General features: G+C 44.8%; 1 protein-coding gene across 4 annotated transcripts in view; it reads left to right on the top strand.

Moving 5' to 3' along the window:
- The window catches only part of LOC118210157 (formin), a 77,488-nt gene that overhangs the window by 34,021 nt on the left and 16,543 nt on the right, over positions 1 to 26,924 (top strand). For all 4 annotated transcript variants that reach the window (XM_035386128.1, XM_035386113.1, XM_035386121.1 and 1 more), the window contains 9 exons: positions 130 to 271; positions 7,466 to 7,550; positions 10,470 to 10,531; positions 10,880 to 10,968; positions 11,948 to 12,077; positions 12,584 to 12,730; positions 12,878 to 12,937; positions 13,570 to 13,690; positions 23,304 to 23,396. In XM_035386128.1, coding sequence (XP_035242019.1) covers positions 130 to 271; positions 7,466 to 7,550; positions 10,470 to 10,531; positions 10,880 to 10,968; positions 11,948 to 12,077; positions 12,584 to 12,730; positions 12,878 to 12,937; positions 13,570 to 13,690; positions 23,304 to 23,396 — 929 coding nt within the window. The remainder of the gene's footprint in view (positions 1 to 129; positions 272 to 7,465; positions 7,551 to 10,469; positions 10,532 to 10,879; positions 10,969 to 11,947; positions 12,078 to 12,583; positions 12,731 to 12,877; positions 12,938 to 13,569; positions 13,691 to 23,303; positions 23,397 to 26,924) is intronic.

The following is a 26,924-nucleotide window of genomic DNA, read 5'->3' as shown; positions in this document are numbered from 1 at the left end:
TTGTCCCCCTCATCAATATGTCACTACTTAAGTTCAATTTCAGATCATGTGCATTTATAGCTTGTACATCTACTACAAATGCTATGATGGTCTTTGTGCTGAAGCCAGTGTCACTGTCCCTCCCATCAGTAATAACACGCTCTGGGGCTCTCTTGAAGAGCCAAATATCGTCGACGCACAAGAGTTTGAGGACCTCTTTTCTAAAACAACGCTGCAACCAAAGAAGAAGCCCCTGTCAGACACCTTTGAGAAGAAAGTGAAGGCCAAGAAGGTATGTTTTTTTATTATTTTGTTTATGCGTGTGCAAACATGCAAACTGTCAAGCATTTTAATTTATTCTGCTCTAGAGGACTCTTTGCTTGGACTTGTGGGAAACCTTCATCTGTAATAAACTGATACAATTGTGGAAACTCCAGTACGCTACATCAGTGGTCCCCAAACTCGGTCCTGGGGGACCCCTGTGTATGCTGGTTTTCATTCCAACCTCAACAGCAATCCCAGAATTTTAACAAGCTGTTAATTGTTCTTAATTAGGTGATTTTCATGTTTTTGAGCTGTGGTTCCAGAAAGGGCTAGTGTGGGTGCACACACCTGATCCTGATTCTACTAATCAATCACTAGAGTCATTGCTAAGCACCTTGATTAGTAGAATCAGGATCAGGTGTGTACACACACACTGGCCCTTTCTGGATAAGACTGGGGACCCCAGCTCTAAAACATGAAAAGCACCTAATTAAGAAAAATTAACATCTCGTTAAAATTCTGGGATTGCTGTTGAGGTTGGAATGAAAACCAGCATACACAGGGGTCCCCCAGGACCGAGTTTGAGAACCACTGCGCTACATCACTGGTTCCAGAGCTGTGCTGTTTGTTGCTCACATAACTCAGCTCATCGGCTACTGAAACCACTAGGCATAGAAGGAGTAAACATGACGGTAAACATGATGATTGGTGGCATTACTCACAGGAAAGATCCTGGCAGCTTTATGATAGCTTCCTGTGCAGAATAGTTTACTGAGCAGTGTGAACTCCTGATCTGGAAGGAGTAGGAGTAGCAGATGGAATTTAATTGGCGCCACCAGAGGGCGTTTGAAGCACATGCTAATGGGCATGGCGAGGAGTCCCACCAGATTAAAAAGGACCTCAGTACATCTTCCAGTAACTTCCTAAAAAAGTCAGTTTGAGCAGGCTTGACATAAGAATTAGGGGTAAAGAGCCATTCAATTTAATGGCAAATAAAATTTCATTGCCTTCTTTAATTTCTTCATTTTGTTTAGCTTAGGGACCTTTAAATGATGGAAGTGCACTGAGCATGTGCTTCAGCATAATGCTTAAGAGAGATTTAAAACTGAACCCAAGTGACTGATGAGAACACAGTAGTCGTGAAGTGAGCGTAATGGAGTGAGCACTTTAGAGGGCATTGTGGGCATTACAGGATGTTGTGTCTGTTCTCTTACGCAACTCGTTTGTCAGCACAATGATTCATTTTCAATATATTGAGTGATTTGTGAAACAGCATAAACACAGATTAATTATTATACTTTCTGAGGCTTTCTTGATGAGTCAAATGTAAATATTGCTTTACTTTCATCTACACCGACCATCCGTCTCTTCAAAGCATTGACAATCCCAGACAGCTTTTTCAGATTTCAGAAATAAATCCAATGGATGAACTTGGTCCATGCATCTGATTACATGGTTGTGAGAGCATGCGCTATGCCACATTTTCACATTACTCATATTCAAACTTGGGAACACTTGGACCTGCTTAAGTATCCTGCAGTGCCCTACTGTGTTTACCGGTTTAAGCACACATTATGCTGAATGCCGACCTTAAATGGAATCAAAACAAGAAAGTGCAAAGTGTGCCAACTCAGTCCCACCTCCCCATGCTGTCCAAATTCTGACTATTGCTTTCTCTTGTTTGCTTGGATAAACTTGGGTATCAGGGAACAGGAGTTCTCTACTCGAGGTTAATCGCAGCTGGGCAGGACCCATATTTAAACTTCCCCCCTCCTTAGTATCAGCTCTCAAAACTGAGAATAAACAGAATTATTTTTCATGAATGTATTTCTGACAAAATATTAACACAACAAAAAGATATATGCTCTTTGATAGCTGTTGGGGAGTTTGTGACTCTTTACTTGTTTTGTGTGGTGCCTTAAGTGTACGTGGTCTGTGTACAGTGTGTGCTGGAGATTTTTAAGACTTCCAAGAACAGACCATTTGTGCATGTTTTGGAAAGAATATGAGCTGCAGACTGGAGTGAAAACCTCAAACTTAACCAAGCGTCCTGCGGTGAATTTGAGTGAAACTCAGTCAGAAGCAAACTTTCCCCCTGAGCCACAGACAAGCTGGAGCATCTGAAAAAGATCTCAAACACATCTCTATTGTGTCACATCTCTATTGTGAATTCAGTAATAAGTGGATGTCACTATTTTGTGTGACTAAAGGGGGCTTTCAGCCAAACCCTAAAAAAATGTTAATAAAATAAGAATGTAATACATGCTTAAAGACTTAAGCAAGTATTAATTTAGGTTTATAAGTGGGACTCGGTTCAACAGCCCCATAGGTCCTTTGTCTTATAACAGGATGGTCCTGGTCTGTGTGTGATATGTTAGTTTGTAATGTGAATTACAGTCCAGTGCTCCACCAGTCCTGTTTTCTTATAGATATGAATAAATGCCTGTATTCCTTTGGAGACAAGCTTCATCAGTACTGGGGTCTGCCCAATGAGGCATGCTGTGGCAACCCTGCAAAATGGGTAACGCATCAGGTTCAATGCTGCCGACATCGCCTGGCATCCAAGTGGTTAAAAAGAACCAGCTGGCCGAGTCTGCGCCCGCCCCCCCCTCCCGGATCAATGGGACTGGGCTCCAGGTCGCCAGCGTCTGTGTGTCAGTCTCTGTAGCAGTCCCTCAGCCCTCTATCCAGTCTGGTCACTCCGAGCAAGTCCATAAAAACCGCTGCCCTGACATCCGATCTGACCCAGTTAGCCACAGATATCCATACTGCCAATCCTCTGCAGTCCTCAAACTGCAGCACAAGCCAAAACACTTTGCTTTTCTTTCGACTTGTAATGCTCAGCCAAGCGTAAGCCATGACACACACATTTATAATTTACAGGAATGTTTCTGTTATCATTACTCTTTTTCCCTGTTGGTAAGAATACTGGGAATGATTAAAAGAAGTGAAAAGGGTGAAAAGGATGCTGCCTTTTAAGAAATAGTACATTACTTCTGGAATCACTGTCCAGATCAGACCTTAGAGGTCTGTGTTCTTGTGGTTAACCAGAGAAATGTTACCCATTAAAATGGAATGGGATACTGTACATTAGCCTAGGTTAGCAATGGGGACCATGTGTGCTTTTACCAGAGAAGGTTCGCTAGCTCTATTGCTGTGAGCTCACTAATGAAAGTGAAATTGGGTGTTACATTAGCTTTCCCACCTGCTGAAGAGCCCAGTGCTTGAGTTGTGGACTGTGTCTCAATTTTGCTGCCCCCTCTTTTCTCATCGCTCCATAGTGATAGACTGTGTTGTGCATATTTCATTTTTTGGAACTCCTGGACAACATGTAAAATGATCTGATTAATAGCTGCAACCATGAATAGCATAAGAGTATATAATGTTTCTATCCAGAGCTGTTTATACATATTGTTTTAAAGCTATGGACAAAAGGGTGAAATAGTCATGACATTCCATGTATAATGTATAATCACAGTGAGATGAGTGTATAGTATCAGTGTCCATATAGGATGGCATAGATCTTTTTCTTTGCCTTAAGTACCGGACTGTATAACTCTTAAATGAAGTGGTCATTGTTTCCGTATTACAAATCCTTCTGATGGAGCTGTATTTGTCAAACCTGTCTGATGTAGAAGCTGTGTCAGGGAACTGGGACTTGGTCGGAACTAACAGATCTTGCCCAACAGTTACAGTGTGCATGGGGAGATGAATGTGAAAATTTGGCTTCCCCCCCTTGGCAGGCAGGGTGCTTTCGTAAAGCACAGCTAAACAAAAGTCACTTGTTTACATTTCTATGATTTTCCCTGAAGTTTGTCCTGAGAGGTACAAGCTGCTTGGACTTGCACTTCCAGGTTTTGTGAGATGGAGTCACTTTGACTGGCACAGGAAAGGGGGAAAGGTGTTAGCCTGCCAGACACCCTCAGCACTATTTGCACTTCCCCCCAACGACCAATAGCCCAGTCTGGGCCTAGAGAGACAAAGAGTCAATGGAGAGAGGCGTCTTGCCTCACTTGGCAATATCTGACCCCAGGACATCTGACAAGCCAATAGTTCCTGCCCCCATCAATACTGGTCAGGCTATTTCAACTCAATCAATCATAGCGTGGTCTCCAAGCAAGTAGGTGAAGAAGCAGAGCGCAATTACATATGCCACACAGGCCGATGTCTATGTTAAGCGAAGAGGCTGTCTGTGATGTGACGACTTTGGAGGCCGTGCATATCTCACAGGCTTCGTGAAAAAAAAGTGTTGCCAGATTATGAATGATTCCCTGCCTCCAGGGGCTGGTCCTTGGGGACGTGTAGGGAAAGGACCGGAATGCACGCGCATTATGGAAATGAGCTCTTCTCTCACGTCAGTCTGGAGGCGTACAAAGGTCCGCCACCGCTCCGCTACCTAGGAGCTGAGTAATTTGTATCATGTGTCCAGTCCGAATCAAAAGGCCCTGTTTACTCTGGAGCCCTCGCCCGGCCGGTCATTATCATATCAAAGCCGCGGGGATGACATGGAAGGGAATGGCATTTCTGTCATCTCTAACTGCCAGCCGGACCGGCGGTAATTGCGGGCATGTGGCTTCACTCAGGGTCAAGCAGGAGCGGGCGGCGCTGGGATGATGGGACGTTTGAAGTGGAGGGGATGCGCGTGTCGATGCATTTTCCACGTGGATAATGCTGCGGCAGCAGATCGCCCTGGGGGGGGGGGGGGGGGGGGGGGATCAGACAGCCATCACAACTGCTTCCACTACAACTTTCACCACAAGAGACTTCCCCTTTGTCTCTGATGTACACCAACGGTATGGAGGGAGTAAATATTACACAACTGTTTATGTCCCCATGAGCAGTCCTCTCCAGTTCAAATGAAACCATTTGTAATTGTTGTTACTCTTTTATGGTGATGTCAAAATGCTTTGTGTTAAATCAACTATATCATAATTTATCAATCCAATAGGGGAAAAGGTACTTAAATAAGTTTGTGGGTGTGTGCAGTCAGTCTAAAGATACAACACTGGTGTGTGTAGTTTGTAGTAGACGGTTTATTGTATGTTGCTTACTTATTTTTGTCTAGCAGGAATGTCTGAATTGGTTGTCATTAAGCAGACAGTGTGCCTCTTTTACAAATGTTACACTTTCACAAGTGTGTCTCACTGGAAACTGGAGAAACCTGGTACCTCTCTCCATCAGTATGGAACAGCTTTGCATTCAGGGATGCATGGTCATGTGTCAAGGGTGTGTAAACTTGTCCCAACCTACAGACCAAATGGGCGTTCTTATCCACATTGTCTCGTGCAGCACCTTTGAAAATGAACCTCATTGAAACAATTAACAGTTTGGTTGAAACCATGGAGATGCTGCAGTTATGGCCGAGGTTGCCATTGGAACCTATGGCTGGTGTGGCACATGTCCACATGTGTTTCTGTATCTGGGTGAAAGTATAGCTGATATTGAATTGGCAGCCCACTGCTTGTTGTGGTCTGGGGTTTTGCTGCATGTCAAATGTGTAGATGATATTGCACCTCTAAATAGGTCAAACTAGGCCAGTGGTTTGGGTTAAGGTTAGGGGTAACAGTAAAGAGAAATTCCCTACTTTTGTGCCAATACCATACATCATCTTGTAATATGAATCGGTGCATCCGCTATTTTCTAACCACTGCATATTCAGAAGAAACTATTTTGTTGTCTCAATATGCTTTATCCTGTGACTTTTGATGTGCCTTCTGACACCTAACTCGGAGACTCAAGAAAACTTCTGTGATTGGTTGGCAACAATCCTGGTGTCCACTGGAGGGTGCTGTTACATCTTGTGTCCAACCATGCATGGGTCAAAACATAAAAGGGGGTTGACAGCATCAGCATCTGTCATAAAAAGTTGCCAGTGTAAGTGGCTTTGAAAATCTCAATTAGTTCGGGCTATTGAAAGTTCCCAAATGGCTGGCCATTGAATTACCTGGTTGTCATAGTCGCCCTTGGTGCCCATGGAAACAGTAGCTGGGAAGGATTGCTGGCAAAGATTAAAGTGTGGCCTTTACAAAGAAGTTAATTAAAGGTGTTAGGGAAAGACTCACACTTTCCCAGTTCCCCTCTCTGTCTCTATAGTGGGATATCACCAGTGATATTAATAATGGCTGTTGAAGCAGCATGCATTCTTACCTTCTGTAATGCAATACTCACTTCTAAGGCTTCTCTTCTTGGTTCCCACTGGATGTCTCGGTAGCTAAAACCAAGTAATAACAGGCACTTCTACCTAATGAAGAAGGCTGAAACATTAACTTTTAAAGCAGGGCTTTACCTTGCCAAAAACTGTTTCTAGCTTTATGGGTAATTCAGTCATAAGTAATTGTGACCATGTGTAGGCACAAATAAAAACCCCGTGAATTTATAGTTTGTTATAAAACCCAAGCCTGCTCTTCCAGATTGAAAAGATGTCCTTTTATGGTTTCATTTTTTCCTTTTAACTTTCCTGCTGCTTAATATTTTTGACCATATCACATGCATGTTTTGTGGAGATTTCCTTTGTGTTTCACATTTTTCGCCCAATCAGAATGGTCCTCTCCTACTTTTCTCTTGCTGGTGTCATTCAGTAGGGCCTGAATTGCAAGCTTTTTCACTCCTCGTTGGTCCCTTTCAATCGCTGAGGTTCACGCCACGCGGGGTCATGAGGATTTTGACAGTCTATGGATTTGCCGTGGGTTGGGGTCATTTTGTGGGTCTCTGAGAGATGTTCAAATTACACTCTCCCAGATCCTACATTTCCCCCCTTCAGATGTGAATCTTTTGCTCGAGTGCAAGAGTTTGTCTGCAGTGTGGACAGGTTTCAGGAATAACAGAGATGTTCTATTTTTACTGTGAATAAGAACACAATATTATTATTACTTGGCCAAGCCAAGAAACTTACCAGTCTACCTTGGAAAGAAATACATAGTGCCTGATCACAAGCAACAAAAACAAGGATGTGATAAAAATAACAAGTAAAACATCAATGATTTACTACGGTGCTGCAAACCATGGTGTGTAAATATAACTGCAACAACAGCTGTTTTGTTACACAAACCTAAGATCTTTGATCATGAAATCATTAAACATCAAACTTTGATCATTAAACCAACAGTGCCTTACATCAGCCTACCCATGGAACCGTCCTGTTAGGCAGAGTAGCCGAGAGTGTTTGTGTTTCTCATCATTAAGCTCAATAACAAGACTGTCATAATTTTGGCCTGTTTTTCAGATTAAACTGCTGGACGGAAAGCGGTCTCAGGCAGTGGGGATCCTGATTTCTAGTCTGCATCTGGAGATGAAGGACATTCAGCAAGGTGAGAGAAGAATGCACTTGTACTCCATTGCTCTTGTCAAGTTGTAGACAGTATTTTTCATCTCCCTGAAACGTACAGAAGAGCAGGTATGTTTGATGTGATGCAGGCCAATGAGCAGTCTAGATGCAGTACTTTCTGCTTTGATAATAGGGGCAGAGGAAAATGTAGACATGGAGACAGATTAAATCTTTCAGCACCATACCTGTTCCAAAGCTGTATTGATTGCTGCCGTTAGAAACTACGCAGGTAGTTGGTTTATTATCTGAGTCTGGCTTTGAAATTTTCCTGGTTTTCGTGGTAGAGAGCAGTTTCCCAGGCAATTGTGCTGTCTCGTGAACGGCTATCATGCATTTCCTTCGCTTGGCTTGTCTATTGCAGGCACCAGCCAAATGTAAATGGGGGTATTTTCCTTCAGTCTGCAGGAAAAAAAAGTACAAACTCTTCCTCTAGGTCCAGGGGGAGAAGGTTATATTTGATTTGTGTCCGCTCCCAGGAAAGGGGCAAATTCTATTTGAGAACATTTTAAAAGCCAAATTTGATTTAAATCATTCTAAGCCGCATTCCTTTTTCTAGTGAGATTTTATTTCGGGGCCTTGTTTACAAATGCGATGGCGTCGCAGGCCCCGGTGGGGGCAGGGCCCCCTCGCGCAGGACTCCAGCAGGAGGAGACGCTGGGACAGCGCTGGTGTTCCCAGCAGAGCGCCTGGCAGTCTGACCGTGCCGCGGATCTGTTTATTGTTGCCAGTGACGGTTTCCACCGCCTAATGGGAGCGACACCCCACTAATGATCTGAGTGTATATAAATCCCGCCGTCGCAGCCGGCAGAGACACCGTACCGCCACATAAAAACGCTCGACGCAAGCCAAACAACACATTGGGCCAAGCTGCGCTTTTTGGTTTTGATTTTTTTTTTTCTCTCTCTCTCTCCCTTCAGTCGGTGTGGAGGTAGAGAACCCCCTAATAAAAGAGCACAGCTCTCTCCCAGCGTGTGTCGACTTCCTTCTGCCTTAATGGGAGGTGTAGGTGAAATGGACAATCTGAATCTGACAATGCTGGAGAGCCGCCTAATAAGCACTTCTAAAGGCCCCAGCCCCTGCTCGCCAGCCCTTTGTTGGCAAATTAAAAGGACATGGGACATGTAATGTAATTACGGCCTCGCGGGACCTGGAGGTGCGGGGAGGGCTCTGGTTACTCTCTGCGGCCGGAGGGGCGCGAGGGAGCGCCGGTCGGGGGGGTGGGGGGACCTCCCGGCCCACCTCAGTTGGAGGTGAAAGGGCGGCTCCCCACGCCTGGCGTGATGAGTGAGTGGAGGGAAATGGAGTGAGGCTGTAGTGGGGCTGACTTTGATCTCCCACTACGGAGGTACACCTGAAGCGCCCTCAGTTCCCGAGCTCCAGGCCTCTCCTTTTGGCATTTGATTGACAGGTGGCACGCACCTAGGCCCAAAGGTCATCCTTTTTAATCAGAGCTGGGAAATAGTACCCCCCCCCCCCCCAAAAAAAAAAAAACAGCCACCAGGCCTGTGCCAGCCTCAGTAAAGGTGGCCAGGGATCACAGGGCTGGAATGCCGGAAGGCGTTGGTCCTTCTTATCCTGGAGTCGTGGGATAGGAGCACTGGCCTGAGGAACTGCATGACATTCACCGCCAACTGCCTCTCTTTCAGTGCTGTGCAAACTAAAGCAGAGCAGAGACAGAGACCGCTATGGCAGGGCCAGTGCAGGGACTTTTGGCTCTCACACTGAACCCAGCGTGACCCGCAGTGAACAGTCCCCGACCCCAACAGCAGAGCGATCAGTGTCAGCGCCAGAAGCTATACCTCAATGTCTCCTCCTCCTCCTCCTCCTCCTCCTGCTCTCTGAAGTCAGTCGGCCACAAGCACACATCTGCCTCCCTCTTAAACACAGAGCAGAGCAGCAGAGCTCCCCCTCTGCGCGATTACAGTGCGCAGGCAGTGCTATCTGTTAGCGTACCTGCCGAAGGCCCGCTCATGTGAAGCGGCAGGCTGGGCGGGGGGGGGGGAGAGCAGCAGAGCCGATAGCAGCCCCCATCCCACCCCCCCGGCTCCCACTCCAGAGATCATTACTGCGAGCTGCGGTGGTTCCCGCCGCAGGTCCAGGGGTTAAGCAGTTACAGGCTCTCTCCTGTGACCCGTGGCCGTGAGGCTTAGTGCCCCGCGTGTAGATTAGAGCAGCGCCACTGTGCGCGGGCCCCTCTCCCCACACTGCGGCTGCCCTCCCTCACTTCTGCTTACAGCACACACCCCGCACGTCTGCCGTGATCTCATATGCTGCGTGTGCGTGTGTGTGTGCGTTCATGTGTGTGTGTACATGTGTGTGTGTGTGCGTTCATGTGTGTGTATGTGTGTGTGTGTGTGTGGTTGCGTATACATGCTTGTCCAACTATATTTCGTTAGTAACAGAATGATTTAAAAATTCTGTATCATTTTATTGCAAGGTAAACAATGAATGTTTCCATATTATGTATTTTTCTGGGGATGTTTTGCATATTGGGATTTTATAACCAGTGCGCATTTTGTTAGGGCTTGCAGATCACAGCACATACTTTTTTTCCACCTTCGCTGTGCCTGAATGATGTAGGAAAACAATTTACAGCACAAATTCAAGATGAGAAATAAGCCTGTTACTCCTTCTTGTTGGTCTTGCTCTGTGAGATAAGAAAAAAAAACATCACAAGGCCAAAAACGAACTCCTTTATTCAAAAACCTGCTGTATGTTTGGTGGGAATTATATGGAAAAAGAAACAGCATGACAGCATCGATTTACCCTCCTTCACTTTGCAGCAAAATTCATCTAGGCATGGCCTTCAAATGCAAGCAGAAGTTAATTAAGACAGCATGTTTGCTTAGAATAATTCCTCTTTATAAGAGAATGCCTTTAATACATGGATCTACCATTCCAGCTGTTTTGACTGTGGACAACTCTGTGGTGGACCTGGAGACCATTGAGGCTTTGTATGAAAATGTGAGTATTATGGAATATGTTGCAAAGTAATCTGATAGCATGAGAGAAACCGGGCACCCTTTGCTCCCTTTTAAGTGTTTTTCACTGTGAATTCTTAATACCATGCCAGTATTTAATAACATCAGTGTGCTCTGTGCCTACGGCTTATGTTGGATGATGTCATTTTTTGATTTTCTGCCTCTCGCCAGTTACTTTCGTATTGCCACTGCTTTCCCTGTATTCTTATTGGTATTTTCACAGTATTGTTCTACACTCCATCTTGGAATATTTCCTTTATCTTGTTTAGTCTCGTTTTCTCCCAGTGCCAGACGTTTTACTGAAGTTTCCCTTGTTTGTTTTCAATCGCAGAGAGCCCAAAGCGATGAGCTAGAGAGAATCAAGAAACATTTTGATACTTGCAAAGAGGATGAAGTCAAGCTGCTAGACAAACCTGAACAGTAAGACACATTCTACAGGGTTTCTAACACAGGCATCCAAGGATGGGGTTGGGGTGGGGGGATGTGATTAAAAGATGGCTGTCTGAAAAATAGGGAAGGGGCTACTGTGAACTTTACAATATAGCCACAGGGATCATCATATAATGTGTGCCTGCCAGTTGACTTATTCAGGATTGTCATTATCACTGACACCTTAGACCATGGAGAACTTAGAGGCCAGATGCACCCTCCGAATTCACAGATGTACTGGTTCCTGACAGCCAAAGTCATTGTGTGATGTTGTTTATAATCGGAACTCAATGATTGTTCCACGGCCTTTCCAGTAAAAAGTAAACCAAACATTTCTGCTGCAGCTCTGACGTTTGTTCTGCGTCTGTTTCCCCATCCTTGAATAGTTTCCCTGTTTCCATCCAGTTCTCTCCTCCCTGCTGGCGGTAGGACTTTCCACAAGCCATCAAATCCACAATAGCCCAAGCCGCTATGCTAAAATTGCGAAAGATTCAGAGAGCCTCCTGTTTGTACGAAGGCCACATTTTTTTGACTGATCACCGCTGGCTCTCTGCGATGGATCCGGCCAGGCCGAGCATTGGCCTGCAAAGGAATTGTCATGGTGGGGCTGCCATGTTTGAGTTAGCCGTCACAGGGGAGATGAGTCACATCCCTTTAGTGTCTGGCTGCATCGGCCAGCTAATCAGCGAGGATATTACTCCCCGACCCAAACATGTTTATGTTTATGCGAGCGTCGCTGAATCGGTGGGCCTTTACCTTTGATCAGTCACGGACTCGGCCGTGCTCGAGCCGTTCCCCAGGCGCTGCGCTCGGCCCTTTGAAAGAAAGGGGGCGGAATGTCTCACGCAAATTACCGCAAATTCTCTTTTTCGAACATTGAGATTGCCTGAATCATTTGACTGCGTTTCGGCGAAGTTCGGTTCGTTGCGCTGGCTTGTGCGTAACGCGCCTGCATCTCTTCTGTCCGCAGGTTTCTGTACGAGCTCTCTCAGATTCCTGATTTCGCCGGGCGGGCCCAGTGCATCATATTCCAGTCTGTCTTCTTCGACGGGATATCTTCCATCAGCCGCAAAGTGGAGATGGTTTCTCGCGTGTGCAAGGTTAGGCCTGAGCCGTGACCCCACGCTTTTTATTGCTCCGTTCATCAGCGCTATCAGCGGTCAGGATTATCCCACTCCAGGAATGACGTGCATGCATTATGCTGGTCCCTGACTGACGGCGCTGTGATCTACATCGTTGAGCACCGTGTGGGATAAGGGGAAACAGAGGAATCGCGCCTCTTTCTCCATTCTCAAAATAGCAAACCGGTGACTTCAGCCTTTTTATTTTTATACAATGCATTTCTCAAAGTCATGGCGCTGTGTTTAGGGGATAAAAGACGCAAAGCCGAGCCAGAGAGGTTGCTTCATCTTGTGATGTAGAACAGGACCATCTGGGAGCTGTGGTTAGGGCTCTGGACTGGACTCATAAGGAAAGAAGTGGTGTTCAGCACAGCCTGGTGTCAAGCCTGGCCTGGAGCTCTTAACTATGCCTCCTGTACAGAAATACAGTGCTGTAGGTCCTTTAGTTTCTGTATGATTTGAACAATGACTATGGCTGTTTCTAGGGTCTTCTGGATCATGACACTGTGAAGCAGGTGATTGGGCTGATTCTGGCCTTCGGGAACTACATGAACGGCGGGAACAGGACCAGGGGCCAGGCCGACGGCTTCGGCCTGGATATCCTGCCCAAACTGAAGGATGTCAAGAGCAGGGTATAGTCCGACGGAATGAATGTATTCTCTAACTAATGGGGAATAGCTATATCGGCAGTGGTGTGGGAAATCAGTATTTGAAAAGAAACAGAACTGTGTTCTGCCATTGCTGTCTTCCTAGACTCATTGGCATTTCCTGTCTTTCAGGACAATCGTATCAGTTTGGTGGACTACGTGGTGTCATACTATCTCCGCAACTTTGACAAGGTAGAGTGCCGCCACACTGAATGAGTGAAGAAGCCATGCTCTTGGTGATAAAGCCATGTACTGACAGGGTATGCGCAGAAAACTCTACTGTGACGCTAAACTCGACGGACATGCAGATGCCATTGTTTAGTGATGCATAAAACAACCGATAATCTGGCACATATGACTGTGGCTCATGTGTTACTTATTTTAAATAACTGGTCATTTGAATTGCGCATGAACACTGCATGAAAGTGATTACGATTAAAGAAAGCAACGACCGTAGTGTTGCACACTGAAACTAATGGTGAGTTTTGTCTCTATATGTGTAAAGCACGACATTTCACTTCTTTGCAACGTACTATGCAGTGAGCTGGGTATTGTTCCTGGTGTTGCATCTTTAACTGTCAGTCACGCAGTTTCTGTATTTTGGGTCATTGGATGGAATAACAAGGTCACTGCTGGTCCTGTCATGTCAGTCTCTCACCAACAACAGGGTGTTTTGTGATGAATTAACAATGAATAATTAACTTAATAATTAAGCTGATTGCAGATTAAGACTTGCACTTAAGATACCAGGCAGACTTTTGCACTTGTCCGCAGCACCAGTCTATATTTTTATTTGTCCCTGATCTGCTCCTGCTTATTCTCAGAATGCAGGGACAGACAAGAGTGTCTTCCCTCTGCCTGAGCCACAGGACCTCTTCCTGGCTGCCCAAGTGAAGTTTGATGACCTGGAGAAGGACATCAGGAAGCTCAAGAGGGATCTGACAGGTAACTGGCCACTTTACGATTGCAATGACATGATTGTTAGCGTTATCTCAAAGTCATAATTCACTATATTCACCCCTGGAGTCCCTTGGAACAAATGGCTGATCACCAGGAATGTCTCGATTTTACTTTTGCTATGTAACGCTATAACAGGCAAGTTATTACTCCCACACCACCTATTCAGATACTCATGTTTTAGGAGAGCATCTTTTGTAGTAGCAGTGTGGGCATTTCATAAGAACAAAGCCAATTCTGTTCCGTAAGCTGACAGTTTATATGTCCGTGGGAGGTGTGAACCTGAAATTTGATCTTGGAAATAAGCGAGTAACGATTTTAGTGTGGAAATAGGTAAGATGCTCTCCTCTGTGTATGTGTGTGTGTGTGTGTGTGTGTGTGTGAGAGAGAGAGAGAGATGGAGAGAGAGAGAGAGAGAGAGAGAGAGCCACCTGGTCCACCCAATTGTCCACTAGCCAGTCCTGAGGTGAAAGGCTTTGAGTACTAGTCTGCTGTGGAACCCCTCCAGCCCCTATGCCTGTGATTATTAAAATCAACCAATAACACGCCATATGAAAGCAATTAGATATGCTGGCCATTTTCCCCTCACTTTGCAGATTTCTGTTAAACCCTGATCCTCTCTGACCTGCGGGAAAAATACAAAGAGTCTGCAAAAGAGTCCCAGGCCCACCTTGAGCTGTCAGTCATTTATTAGTCTAAAGCCGAGACTCGGAGACAATAAATGCAACATAAGAGCCTTCGCATTTGATCTCTCCAGAAGTTTAAAAGTCTGCTCTGAATGCCCTTAGGGGTATTGGCACGGCCCTGTAAGAAAAAAAAGTCTTAGTGTTTTTGCTGAGCATGTCCAACTTGAGGTTTGGCTCTAAATGTTATCTTGGCTGGTGAAAGAAGTCGCCTCATGTTTTTAGTAATCACCGTTTCAGTAATCACCATTTTAGTAATCACCAAAAAAAGTACCTTTTAAAAATAAAGTGTCTCTATAGCCTGATGCAATTTGCTATTTTCGTATAGCTCTGTGTAATACCGTGTACCATTGCAGGTCCTCTGCCGGTACCTTTCCCTAAAAGCGAGGGAGCGGGCCCCAGTGCATGGCACATGGGAAATTCCACCTCTCCTTTTCCTCCTCCTGTCGTCCTTAGAGAAGGCTCACTCGACAGGTCCCCGCTCTCCGGACCTTGGACATGGGAGTCGGCCCCCTCCGTCTCCCATCCCCATCTCTGGGGTCTGCCCCAAAGCAGCGGCGCCGGGTCGCGGTGATTTATCCGCCTCGGTGTTGTGTGTGTGTGGGGGCGGGGGGAGGGGGGTGCGCTGGGTTAGCGCGGGGAGGAGGGAATCAGTTGTTGTTTGTGCGGCGCGGTCACACGGGAGCACGCTGGCCTCTGGCTTGACGACCCGCCCGGCCCCACTGCCCTCTCCCTGCTTCTCTGTGCAGAAACATGATCTGTGTTTGATCAGCCTTCCTCCTGGGGAGGTGGGGGCCGGGGCTGCTCTTTTCACCGCTGCCCCGGGATCGTTCCTTCCCTGCGCTCCTCCGCTTCAGGCCTGACAATCCTCTGTACCTCCCGTTCAGGCTGCATCCTCAAATAGCTTTTCAGCCGAACGTGCCGTGGGTCATCACCGCCTACGGCAAGAAGGGAGTCTCTTCTGCAGTAAACTAGGACTAATAAAGGAGAAGGAGATGTTTCCCTGAAACAGCTTTAAAGTGTCATGTAGGCAGTTAATTGAACGTTGAGGTGTCATGCTGTAAAAGGGCCGTTCTCCAATTGCAGTGTAATGGTGAATATTGCAAGGGGGTTGGTGCGCATTTGGCTCTCTGCTGGTTGTATGTTACGTTCTGAAAAACGGACAGGATTACAGTACAACGCTGATGCTGCACCGCACGGGGCAGGTAATCCCCTCTGCTGGTTCCGTGAAGTCGGCGGTGCTACGCACTGATCCCGGAGTCCAACGTGTCCCAGGAGCCTGGCGGGGGATGCATTCCGGGGGCAGAACGAGGCTACGGAGGGGCTCTTTTATCCCTCCTTGAGGGAAACCGCACGTAAACATCACTTTAACTGCGGCGTAATTGAAGCGGACAGCGAGGCAAGACGCTCCGGGATGAAGAAGTATCAAATAAAAGTGAACAGTCAGAGCTCATTTGCTGCCGAGGGGAGTTTAATGTTTCACAGAAGGCTCGTACGGGGCTTAGACCTTCATCACCACGGCAAATCAGGCAGTGTCTTTATTTTAAATGCCCCGTAATGTCAAAACGAGGTAAGGCCTTTACTCTGAGAGGCGTTTTTACTGTGGAAGCGCGGGCTCCAAGGCCCATGTGTGCAGTCTTTTAAATGGGCTCCCGGGCCTCTGATCCACCGTGGAAGTTCCTCTTCCATGGTGTGCACGGTAGCCTGCCCCAGTCTCTGTGCATAAATGCCTGTTTCCTGCTTCGCTGTGAATATTCTCAGGTCAGCTGTGTTTTTAGCTGTCATCTATCTTAGAATTTATCAAATTAATAATCATTTATAATAAGGATTTTGTTTATACAGTGCCAATTATGTGGCTATGCAGCCCCATACCCTTGAGTGAAGAATCAAGCTATTGATAGCAATGAAATTCACTTCATTAAATGGCAAGGGGTATTTGTTTGTTAGTACAGCCCAAAATACAATCAAAAACAATCCGAAACCCAAAAAAATAGCAATAAATATGTGGCATAGATTAAAAGTTAGCAATGCTCGTAAATGCAAGTTCAAAAAACAGCATGATGAAAGAGTCTATAGAAAGGTTAAATTGAACTGATTTTAAGTATCAATTCACATAACAAGAAATGCCTGAAATTAAATTAAATCAAGCCATTTTTAAATTGCATCCCAACTACAAGAAACAAACCTGTATTTATGTACTCTCAAACTGTATAGCCTACATAGTTTGGCACAGGATGCCTTAGACTGTCTGTGTGTACATGTAGAGACGGCTGTTTCTCTGTTGGCTGGAAGGAGAGATAAAGTCTCATGGGTGCTGTAACAGCATTGTGTGCTGGCTATTTCCCACACCACTCAGCCACTCTAATTCACTCAGAGAGGCAGCAGAGCACAAACAGACCCACTGCTCAGCCACCTCCCAGATGCTGGCATTCCCCTATGCCCTCACTGACTCTACTACACACAGCAAACTGACACTCCCCTACGCCCCCACTGACTCTACTACACACAGCAAACTGACACTCCCCTACGCCCCCACTGACTCTACTACACACAGCAAACTGACACTCCCCTACGCCCCCACTGACTCTACTACACACAGCAAACTGACACTCCCCTACGCCCCCACTGACTCTACTACACACAGCAAACTGATACTACTACACGCCCCCACTGACTCTACTACACACAGCACACTGGCACTACTACATGCCCCCACTGACTCTACTACACACTATACACTGACACCCTTGAACACATCCAATGACTCTACTACACACCACAATTAGTCTGTTTTTTTAAGCGAGCAGGGGTTCATGACATCAAATATTCAAATGTACAATATTCAAATAGTTCTAGGGTAAAAGTGAAAAAATTCCTCCAGCTCATTACGATTGCTACCTCAACCAATGCCTCCTGCGAAGGAGCATTATTTATCAGTAGAACATTTACTCTTTATTTATTTTATCTTTGTGGCATGCTATAAAGATGATCTTGGGGGCATGAACTCCATGTTCAAAGTCTCAAGGAGCAGGTAGTGTAGTTTTTAACGTGTGTGGAATGATGGGAATATATTTATTAGGGTAAATTACAATCCCAGGGCTGCACAACAGAGCTCTCTAGCCTGTGGAGTAGATGGAATTTATGTTGGGGGGGGGGGGGGGGAATGAAAGCCTGGCGGCCCACTGAGGTTGTATATAATTGTGGATTATCTGTAGAATTCCGCTGCTTTGCTCGGATGATCCATGACACAGTGTAAATAACACAGACCTGCCAGGCATACTGACTGAAGAGCCTGACCTCCTTGGATAGGCTCAGACACAAAAAGACTTTCCAAAACATTATCACACTCAGGAGAAAAACCTGAAATGGTTGTGTGTGTGTGTGTGTGTGTGTAGCTGCATGTTATTATTTATCTGCCCAAGGTTGTCTTTGCACTGAAGAATATTTTCTTTCTTGGGAAAAATACATTTCTACTTTTGGCATCATCAAATTTTGTCATGATGCTAATTTCTGGAATTGCAAAAAAAACTGAAAAACAATGGCAGCACAGCAAATGACTGAGAACCTGCGTTGATATGTATCAGTTCTTGTGCAATTTGTAATACACTCACATTTATTTTTACAAAGTTGTCGAATTAACTTTTTTCTTACAGTAAATTTGAATGTTGTTGTTGTAATAATAATAATAATAATCATAATCATAATTGATAATTATTTTATCATTTTAAAATGGAAACTTCAGTGCAACTTCCTCATTGTGCATATTAAAACCACTTCGCTCACCTGCCTAAAACCACATTGCTGTTATTTTGCTGCATAGCTAAAACTTATAGTGACACTGTCACAACAGTATTTAATGCTGGTAAATGACCTTCTTTTAGTGAAAGGTTTGGCTGACCAAGCCGTTGAATTGGATTTCTGTGTTTTTGTTCTATACGTTCTAATGATGCAATCCTCTAGTGTGGCAGTCTGCCCAGTGCACGTGTCCCCAAGGACATCTCTCTCTCTCTCTCTCTCTCCGTCTGACCTACTCTCTCTCTTTCTTGGTTGGTAGAGACTCTCTGGAGTCTCCCTAATGCATCCCTGGCGCCTTTAAGATACGATTATAATCCTGCCCATCTGATTTTTGTATCTTTTTATTCTCTGTTCGTACTTTACCAGGTAAAGCTGGCTGGATCCAGCAGCTTCACCTGTGCTCTTATGCAACGAGGGAAACAGTCCGCCTCGCTCGTCCAGAGGCTTTATCTCTGTCTGCCTGACGGGCGGTGGGATACGCGACTCCGTGATACACTGTATCAACATTTTATCTGCGCTACATCGATGCCGTATCAGGCGGTCTTCACCGCGGCCCCAGATGCGTGCCAGAGATACGCCTGAGACAATAACATTCTTTGCCCGTGAACACAACATTCGTATTGTGCGGTGGAATGACCGTGACATCGTGCTCATCTCAGCTTTGTCTCAAGCTTTTGAATCTACTTCATGCTTCGGTTGAGTGCTCCGTATCTATGTGTGCCCTGACATCGGCGAGCGCCGCTTTTGTTTTTTTCTTTTGTTTTTGTTGGGGTTTGAACTTTCAAAATAAGCACATGGTTCATTTTGCTTTCAAGTGTTTTTTTGCCTCATTGCTATCATGTGAACTTTATGTGGATTCCCTCTTAATGTTCTTTTATTGGAACTTGGAAGGAGTGAATGTTAGAATTTATTTTTGTTATAAACTGTAGTCTAGGTTTACAGGTTTCCCAATGTTGTAATTATTAACAGAGTTCATATAAAAATCAATGATTACTGAGCACGGCATGAGACTTTTGAAGGACAACACAACAATTTTTAAATATCTGTTCCACCTCTATTTTTAGGAGTCCGTGTCCTATTTATTTATAGGTTAAGTGACAGCATTGCCCTTTTCCCCCCTTTTGATAATGAGCTCTTCTTCCCCACAAAAGGCAAAAAACCAGAGTTGAGACCCAGCGCTCCGCTCCCTCCTCCACAGTTTACACAAATCCTGAATGAAAACAGTATTCTTTGTAATCTTATCTGGTGGCCGATGCTGATCGGCCGCGGTCGCTGAGCTCCGGCTCCCATCAGGGCGTATTATGACTGCGGCGGGAGACGAGTCCCCTGTGATCCTCTGATTGGACAGGAAGCCGGAGGGAACAAACGGCGCAGACAAAAGCGCGGGGCAGCGTTGCAGGCGGAGCGCAGATATCTGCAGCCAGCATCAGAGCATCGTCCAAACAGCCGATAGCCCAGGGGGAGCGCCGAGACGGCCTCTGGCTCAGGTGGAGGGGCGTCTACGATTCGGGGGATTTATCTTTCCCAGCGATGAAGGAGGGGATAAAAAAGGAGGGAAGGAGAAGCTCACCACGGATGCTCCTGTAGGTCTGACCAGGCTACGGAATTCAGCTGTGTACTGTTTGATGAATAATTTCTTCAGATGTGGAAGGCTCTGAATGCTGTTTATTCAGTACCAACAAAAAATGAGTCAAGGAGTTAGCTGGCCCAGCAGAACGTACTGTTTTCAGTCCAATACAGGGCTTACAGTAGAATAGAATCATTTTAAATGGAATAAGAGACCTAGTAAGAGACCTTAAAAAAAAGTGCGGGTCTTGTGTGCTCTCTGGTCTTGATCAGGGGGAAGCTTTCCCTCAGACCGCATACCCACCGGTAAGTTGATACAGATCTGCGGGCAGAGAGGGCCCGATTAACTCTAGCCGGCCAATTAGAGAACAGCATGGATTTATTTGCCGTAATGGGATTAGAGCAGGAGCGGGGCCTGTAAACAACGAAGGAGGAGTAATTATACTCAAAAAAAGCCCGTCCCCCCTGCTGCCCCCCCCCACCCCACCCCGCCCCACCCGTGGCCTATACAGAGACAGTGTCCCGAATCCAGGGAATGCTGAATGTTTTTTGTAGAGCTGCTGTTGTTTTTTGGAGTTTCCTTTTTTGTGGTCCTCACTGTCTAGACCGCAGTTTGCTTTGTTCAGGGGTAGCCGCCACAAAATTGCTGCCTAGCCATTGTGAACAGCCGGTAATACGTAAGCAGAAGAGGTTGGGTGGGGGGCTGGATTGGGGGATGGGGGTATAACGTCCCGGATGGGGAAAACAGAGTTTTCTTGTTTAAGGTCGCTCGTCAAACTGGTGGCCCTTTTGGCTTGGGATGAGGTGAGTGCACCTGCAGTGCCTCTCTACGAACGGTGAATTTATGCACCTGTGGCCTTTTTTCTGCGCTCAGCCAGGCCTACCTGGGATGGATATCATTTCAAATCAACCTTTAGCAATTATCCATGGATAACAGCCGGTGAGCATTATTAAAAAGTGAATTGCCGTGACGGTGAGTAATGTTTCTCACCCACCTGGACATGAACTTCATCAGATATCCCTCTCTAGCAGCATTCAGGTGGCTCAATCATACAAACTGAGCCTTACAGACAGACATGCCTGTTTTGAGTCTTGCTCCTCTGTTCAGTGCAGAACTCTCCTGTTAAACACTGGTGGCTTGTGGTGTGAAAAATATACATTGGCTAATGTCACAGATCAGTCATGGCAAAGAAAATCAAGGAATCACAGAGCGTTTTTTTTTTTTTTTTTTAAACATCAATTAATTGAATTAATTAATAGATCTCATGCACAGCAGTGGGAGATGATTGAAAGAACATGCAAGCATTGCAACAGTGTTGAGTGCTTGAAGTTTAAAAAACAATTAGTGGGCAGGTGCCGCTAGAAGCAAATACGAGTATTATGCATTGATAGGCTGGTGTAATGAATCGCTTTGGTCCATCTTGGAAAGAAAGAGTTTCCTTTTTTGCCTTTAATTTGACAAAACATTGTAAGAAAACGAGCATGTTTAAATTGCATTACTAAAATAATAAAACGGGGTTACCGTGTGTTCGTTTTCTATAGTACATTGCCTGGTTTGAGTCCTTGATTGTAGCACCTGTTGTCACTGACAATGTTACTTTCGCATGGGGAAAGGATTGCTGAGCATTAACACTGTCAGAGGCCATCAGAAATCTTATTGCAATGTTTGGCAAGGATGGGACTCTTTCTTCTGGAAGCGCGTTCCAGATTCCTCTAATTTGTCGATCTTTGGTTTTCCAGGCATTTGGAAACATGGTAAAAATGCTTAGACCTATCACAATATAGGCTGTTTTAAGTTGACAGTTATGAGCATGGAAGCACTAAAAACAGGGGAAACAGCAGAAATGGCAAAAAAAAAAACTGGGAGTCACAGAGCTCCAAAACAAATGGCAAAAGTCACTGAATCTGTGACACCTACAACTTCTGTGACAAACACCCACCCATAGTTATGACTAGTCTACTGCACCCTGCGAATTGAAGTCAGTATTTGATGTAATAGTTCCTGCCCTTTTTCGTCCCCTCTTGCACTGGGAGAATGAGCCCTGCAGAGCTAATTCATGCTCAAGCTTATCTGTACATTGAGCAGTGCTGAATATGCCATCTCAGCAGCCCCTCTGCTGTGGGAACTGCAAAAAGAGTACCATGTAAACTAGGGAGGCATAGTATAAACACAGAAGCACCAGACTAAGTTAACTCCTATATACAGCATTTTAGAGCTCCAATTTCTTCCTGAATTTTGGTATTAGTGACCCATAGGCAGCCACTGAGTGTCAGAAGCCTGTTTTTATTTTTAACATGCTATTTGTTTGATGGTCTGGTTTTATATGGAATGTGCTGTTTGTTATTTGAAAGGATTGTTCTGAGGCAACAGAATGTTATAGAGGCAGCCAACAACAAATACCGTGTAGTAGGTAACTCAAACCTTGAGCAGCCAGTCGTTCTGTTCTGTTCTGAAACTATTTAAGTGCGTAGTTATAACCAACAAAAGGTATTTACTGCAGTTATTAATGACTAACAGGTTCTAAAAATGTGAACTTTATTAACACTGCTCTTTATTCAGCACCCTACAGCAGATCTTTGATGGCAGCAGAACAGTTTGACCAGAGTGTTGCCAAGGCATCGCTTGTGCAAGCCGCGTAGTTTGGCAGCAAAACAAAGGGCGTTAAGAACAAACAACAAACAGGATCCCCGTGCTCAGCCATTAGCGTGTGTACGTGGAATAGCCGGGGCCGTGCCGTCCGGTACCGTTTCCCAGGTGACTGGGCCCAGACCCTCTGGGGGTGGCAGGCCATGGGGGCTTTTTTAGAGGCTTGCTGCTGGTAACCCCCCTGAAGGAAGCGCAGCTCTGGGGCTGAATGTGAAGAGACAGCCAGGCTTACACTCTCCAGATGTGCTGCCTGTAGTGTGAACACTGAGGAGAACAGGGCCAGGCTGGCTGAGGTTATTCTCTCACAGAGTCAGCCTGGGATAGGTCTGCTTCACAGGGGGCAGCAGGTGCTGTGGGAAGTTCAGAGAGGTTTCCTAGAACGGTACTCCTGGGTACTCCACTGCAACGTCTCACACGTTCTATCTCCAGATAGCAGTAGAAATATTTCCCAAGATTCCTATCTGACAGATACTGAAAATCTGTATTTTGCTCATTCTTGTCCATTAATTACTTGAATTACAGTTTTACATACATTCTTCTACCACCAGAAAACTTAATTGTTACCTCCAAAGGAAATTATTTCGTCTTCTAACAGCTAATAGAAATAAAAATGTCGTTTCTTGGAAGCCAATCTAATTTAAAGGTTCCTTTAAGCCATCTGCTTGTACTGCTCTGGCAGGCTTCTTATGCTGTGCCCTCCCTAAAGGCTTGAGTTCATTATGAAAATGTTGCTAGGAAATTAATCATTAATTTATTGGGTGTATTTGCCTTTAGTGCAGCCTTTTTGTTTTTCCTTTTAGACAAAAAACACCCTGAAGACAGTTTCAACTCTGTCTCCCTCCGGATACAAAATTTCATTACATCCTGGTGTAAAAATCCCAAATAATCTAATGCATTTGCCTTTTTTCAGCTTGTGAAAAGAATGTGGAGAAGGTGTGTGCAAACTCCTCGGAGGAGCACCTCCAGCCGTTCAAGGAGAAAATGGAAGCTTTCATCTCAACCGGTGAGTAAAGCAAACAGGAAATAAAGAAATTCCCCCACCCCTTGTGTTGACTACAAGAAGGTGATATGTTTTGTTTGAGTCAATGCACTAGCAGACGCTGTGGATTGGAAACATAACGTGTCACCTAACCCGAGCCCAAGCTTCCCTTTTGATCCCGAGCAGGTCTGCTAATAAAGCCAGGGGCCGGAGCGGCTGGACTGATTATGTTTAGATGTGTTTAGACTCTCAGTGGGCTCCATAGACCCTTTTTCGGCTGATTATAACGACGGCGCTTGGAAACTGGCATTCCCAAATGTGCTATATTACTCACAATGTCTGAGGCAATTTGGGGCTCAAGCGAGAGCAAGTCTCTGGAATTGATTCATGAGGAGCCTTCACTCTTGTATATTTACAGAAACTCTAAATCCTGAGAGTGAGACAGTAATGATGAATTTTTTTCATCTTTTTCTTGTAAACTACAGGCTGTCTCCACACTTAACCAAGAAAGTCTTTGATCTGCATTTTTACATCTCCCAAGATAAAACATTTCCTGATCTTGCGAGAGGAAAAGGGGAGAATTTGGAGGGGGTTCGTGGCGGTCAGGCGACTGATTCGGTTTACTCATACGCGATTTCCGAAGCCATTGCGGCGTAATTTTGACGCTTTCTTGCTTATTTTCATACCGCGCTTGCCTGCTTAATTTCAGCATGGTGGCGGTAACTCGCTACGCCGTCACCCTGTGGGGCTGGTGCAGGAATGAGGGGAATGCGCACTGTAAGACGGCTCGGGTATCAAAAGCGGCACGGGGTAGGATGCCGCGTATAGTCCGTCCTCCTGTAAAGCCGGCGGGACTTCCCCAGCTGCAGGCTTGTAAACACAAGCTGGTCTCGGTGTGATGGCGGGGGGACCACCGTGGCAGGGTGCACCTCGGCACGCCTCCCTGATCTCTCTCTCTGCCTCTCTGTCTCTCTCTTTATATCTATCTGTCTCTCTCTCTCTCTCTCTCACTCTCTCTCTCTTTACCATTTGCCCTTTAAACCATCTCCGCTCCCTAGATAAAGTCGCGCTCGTTCTGCTCCCATGGAGAACATCTCGATTCGTCCCTCTCTGACCCTGATTATCATCTGTGACTTTCTATTCTTTGGAGAGATGGTTCCGAGTTAGGTTGAGGCTGCAGACAGTGTGAGATGGGAATCAGGGTGGCTTTGGCAGTTGCTGGGAGGGCTGAGTGAAGCAGAGCAAGCCCAGGGCAGCAGAGCATACTTCTTCGGTACCGCTGCTTTGAGTTCTGAAGGTGAACCAGTACAAGTAGAATATAAATGGAAATGTTTCCATTTTTAATGCCGTGTCATTGTCTGATGAGATGATTATGATCACAGAATGAAATGGAGCAGTAGGCACATTTGAGGGCCAAAGAATCCCTTCATATTTGTCTCAGTTTTCACCATGGCATTGCTGGCACAACAGGAGTAGGGTCTCAAATTCCCCATTTCTCATAATGATGCATTGTGGGATTCAAGATAGAATACAGTTACTAAATTTACTTTGTAGTTTCTTCTTGACATTTATGACTGATGGTGCAAATGACAGATGATGCGTTGCTGGTTAATGCATTTCATAACCCTGTTTGAAAATTACCATGAACTACATACTATAAAAGTATCAAATAAGCATAAGTGTAACCGGTGGTGCAGTAATATTTTGTATTATTCATAAAGAGTCACTCAAGTATGGTGAAACAAACATGGCAGTCATAACCAATTCCACAAATGAGTTCCTCCTTTTCTTGTCTGCCTCGATTTGGCAAGATATAAACTTATTAATTGTCATTGATTCTTTGCAAATGCTATAGGAACCATTCATTCAGATTAACATGACTGTAGGACTGCACTCTGAAAGCCAAATAAATTTGTTGTGAAAACGTATCAAAGCATATCAAATAATTCAACTAATATCAGCAGCCTTATCAATTTTATTTTTATTTATTTTTGTAGTATTGTGTAGTATTTTATCTGCTGTTCAGCACCATCTTACCAACACTAAGATTGTTGGTATGACAATCCTTGTTTTGCTTGCCAAGCAAATTACCAAATGTGATCAATTGTTCTTCGTATGAATTACATAGCTACATACTTATACACAACTGACCATAAAATGTCTATTTTGCCTATTTTTCAAAAAAGAAGGTTAAGCAAATGTAATAATACTTATGTAGCAAGAATACAAGGCAGGTATTAATATATATAAAAATATATCCTGTTTAAAACAGGCCTTCAACACTGTTATAATTGACTGAATAACAAAATGGTCATGTATTAGGTGTAACATTACAGTAATTTATTGAGCCATTAAATTGTCCTTAAGGAGGAAACTCATTTAATGTTTCCGCTCCAGTGACAAACATTTAAATCTACGGTGTGAATACTGCTCCCATTCAGAGGAATTATGTGAATACCTATCACGAGCATCAGTAATTATTTTTAGCAGCCAAGTAAGTGTAAACCGTTTTGCTGAAATAGGACAGAGTCCTGTGCCTGATATCACCTTTTCTTTTTCTTTTTTTTTTCTTTTTTTTTTTTTTTTTTTTGCTGAAGCATAGTCAAAGCTTGTAGAATTCTGGCAGTGTCAAAAACGTTACCCCGTTAGTGTATATTTTGTAACACTTTTAAAAGTGTTATTTTAACATTGAAATCGATGGAGTCATATGTGGGCCCACACTTGCCAGAGTTACATAAACACTGGCACATTTGCAGAGTCATGATCAATAATCTAGTGTTTTGACTTAGTAAGCACTGAATGTTCTAGAAAAAAATAATAATAAATAGAAGAATATATAGAACTGAGGGCCACTTTTATGTTGAAGTCATCCCTGTCTATGTATTGTTATCATAGTTTTTCTATAAAGGAACAAGGAAGGTTCAGAGGCAGCATGAAAAGTAGTTCTCACATACTTTACCAAGTGCCAGTAAGGACTGCAAGATACATTCTACCCACATGCCATGCCAGCAGCACACATTTTATGTGGTTTATGGTTTTCTAGCTGTGATCAATGAAGGGTTAAAACCTGGGAACCAAGTATGCCTTCTGAAACCACAGAACAAGATGGAATTGTAGAGCAAGCTCTGCCAAAAAGGAATTCTGAAAAATCTGGCCCCACCTGTGTGCAATCTTTACCTTCACCACTTTGCAAAGATACCTCAGGCAAGATAAGGAAAAAGATCCAATTAGCTCTTTTTCCTCCACCACCAAGAGCTGTCTGATGACAAACAATAATGCCAGGAACCCCTGTCTTGGGAAGTCTACAGGTTTCTAAGTGGAGCCTTGTTTCTCAGGCCACATCATCACCTCTTTAATCTCCCAAAGTGTTCCTGACAGACAAAACTGTTAACATCACGCAAGCAGATCCAGGTTCTAAAGTAAAAAAAGGGGAATTTCATAAATTGCTTGCGGTAGGCTAAAATATTGTAAAACAATAGCCTCCTTCTATAAAACATGCAAATTAGGCATCTTGCGGCAAGATTGTGTCCATATGTTTTAGGTGCAGAATGA

The sequence above is a fragment of the Anguilla anguilla genome, chromosome 1 (assembly GCF_013347855.1).
Source record: "Anguilla anguilla isolate fAngAng1 chromosome 1, fAngAng1.pri, whole genome shotgun sequence".
In the NCBI taxonomy this organism is placed as follows: domain Eukaryota; kingdom Metazoa; phylum Chordata; class Actinopteri; order Anguilliformes; family Anguillidae; genus Anguilla; species Anguilla anguilla.
Note: the sequence above shows the minus strand (reverse complement) of the source record. Positions and strands in the feature narration are given on the sequence as shown.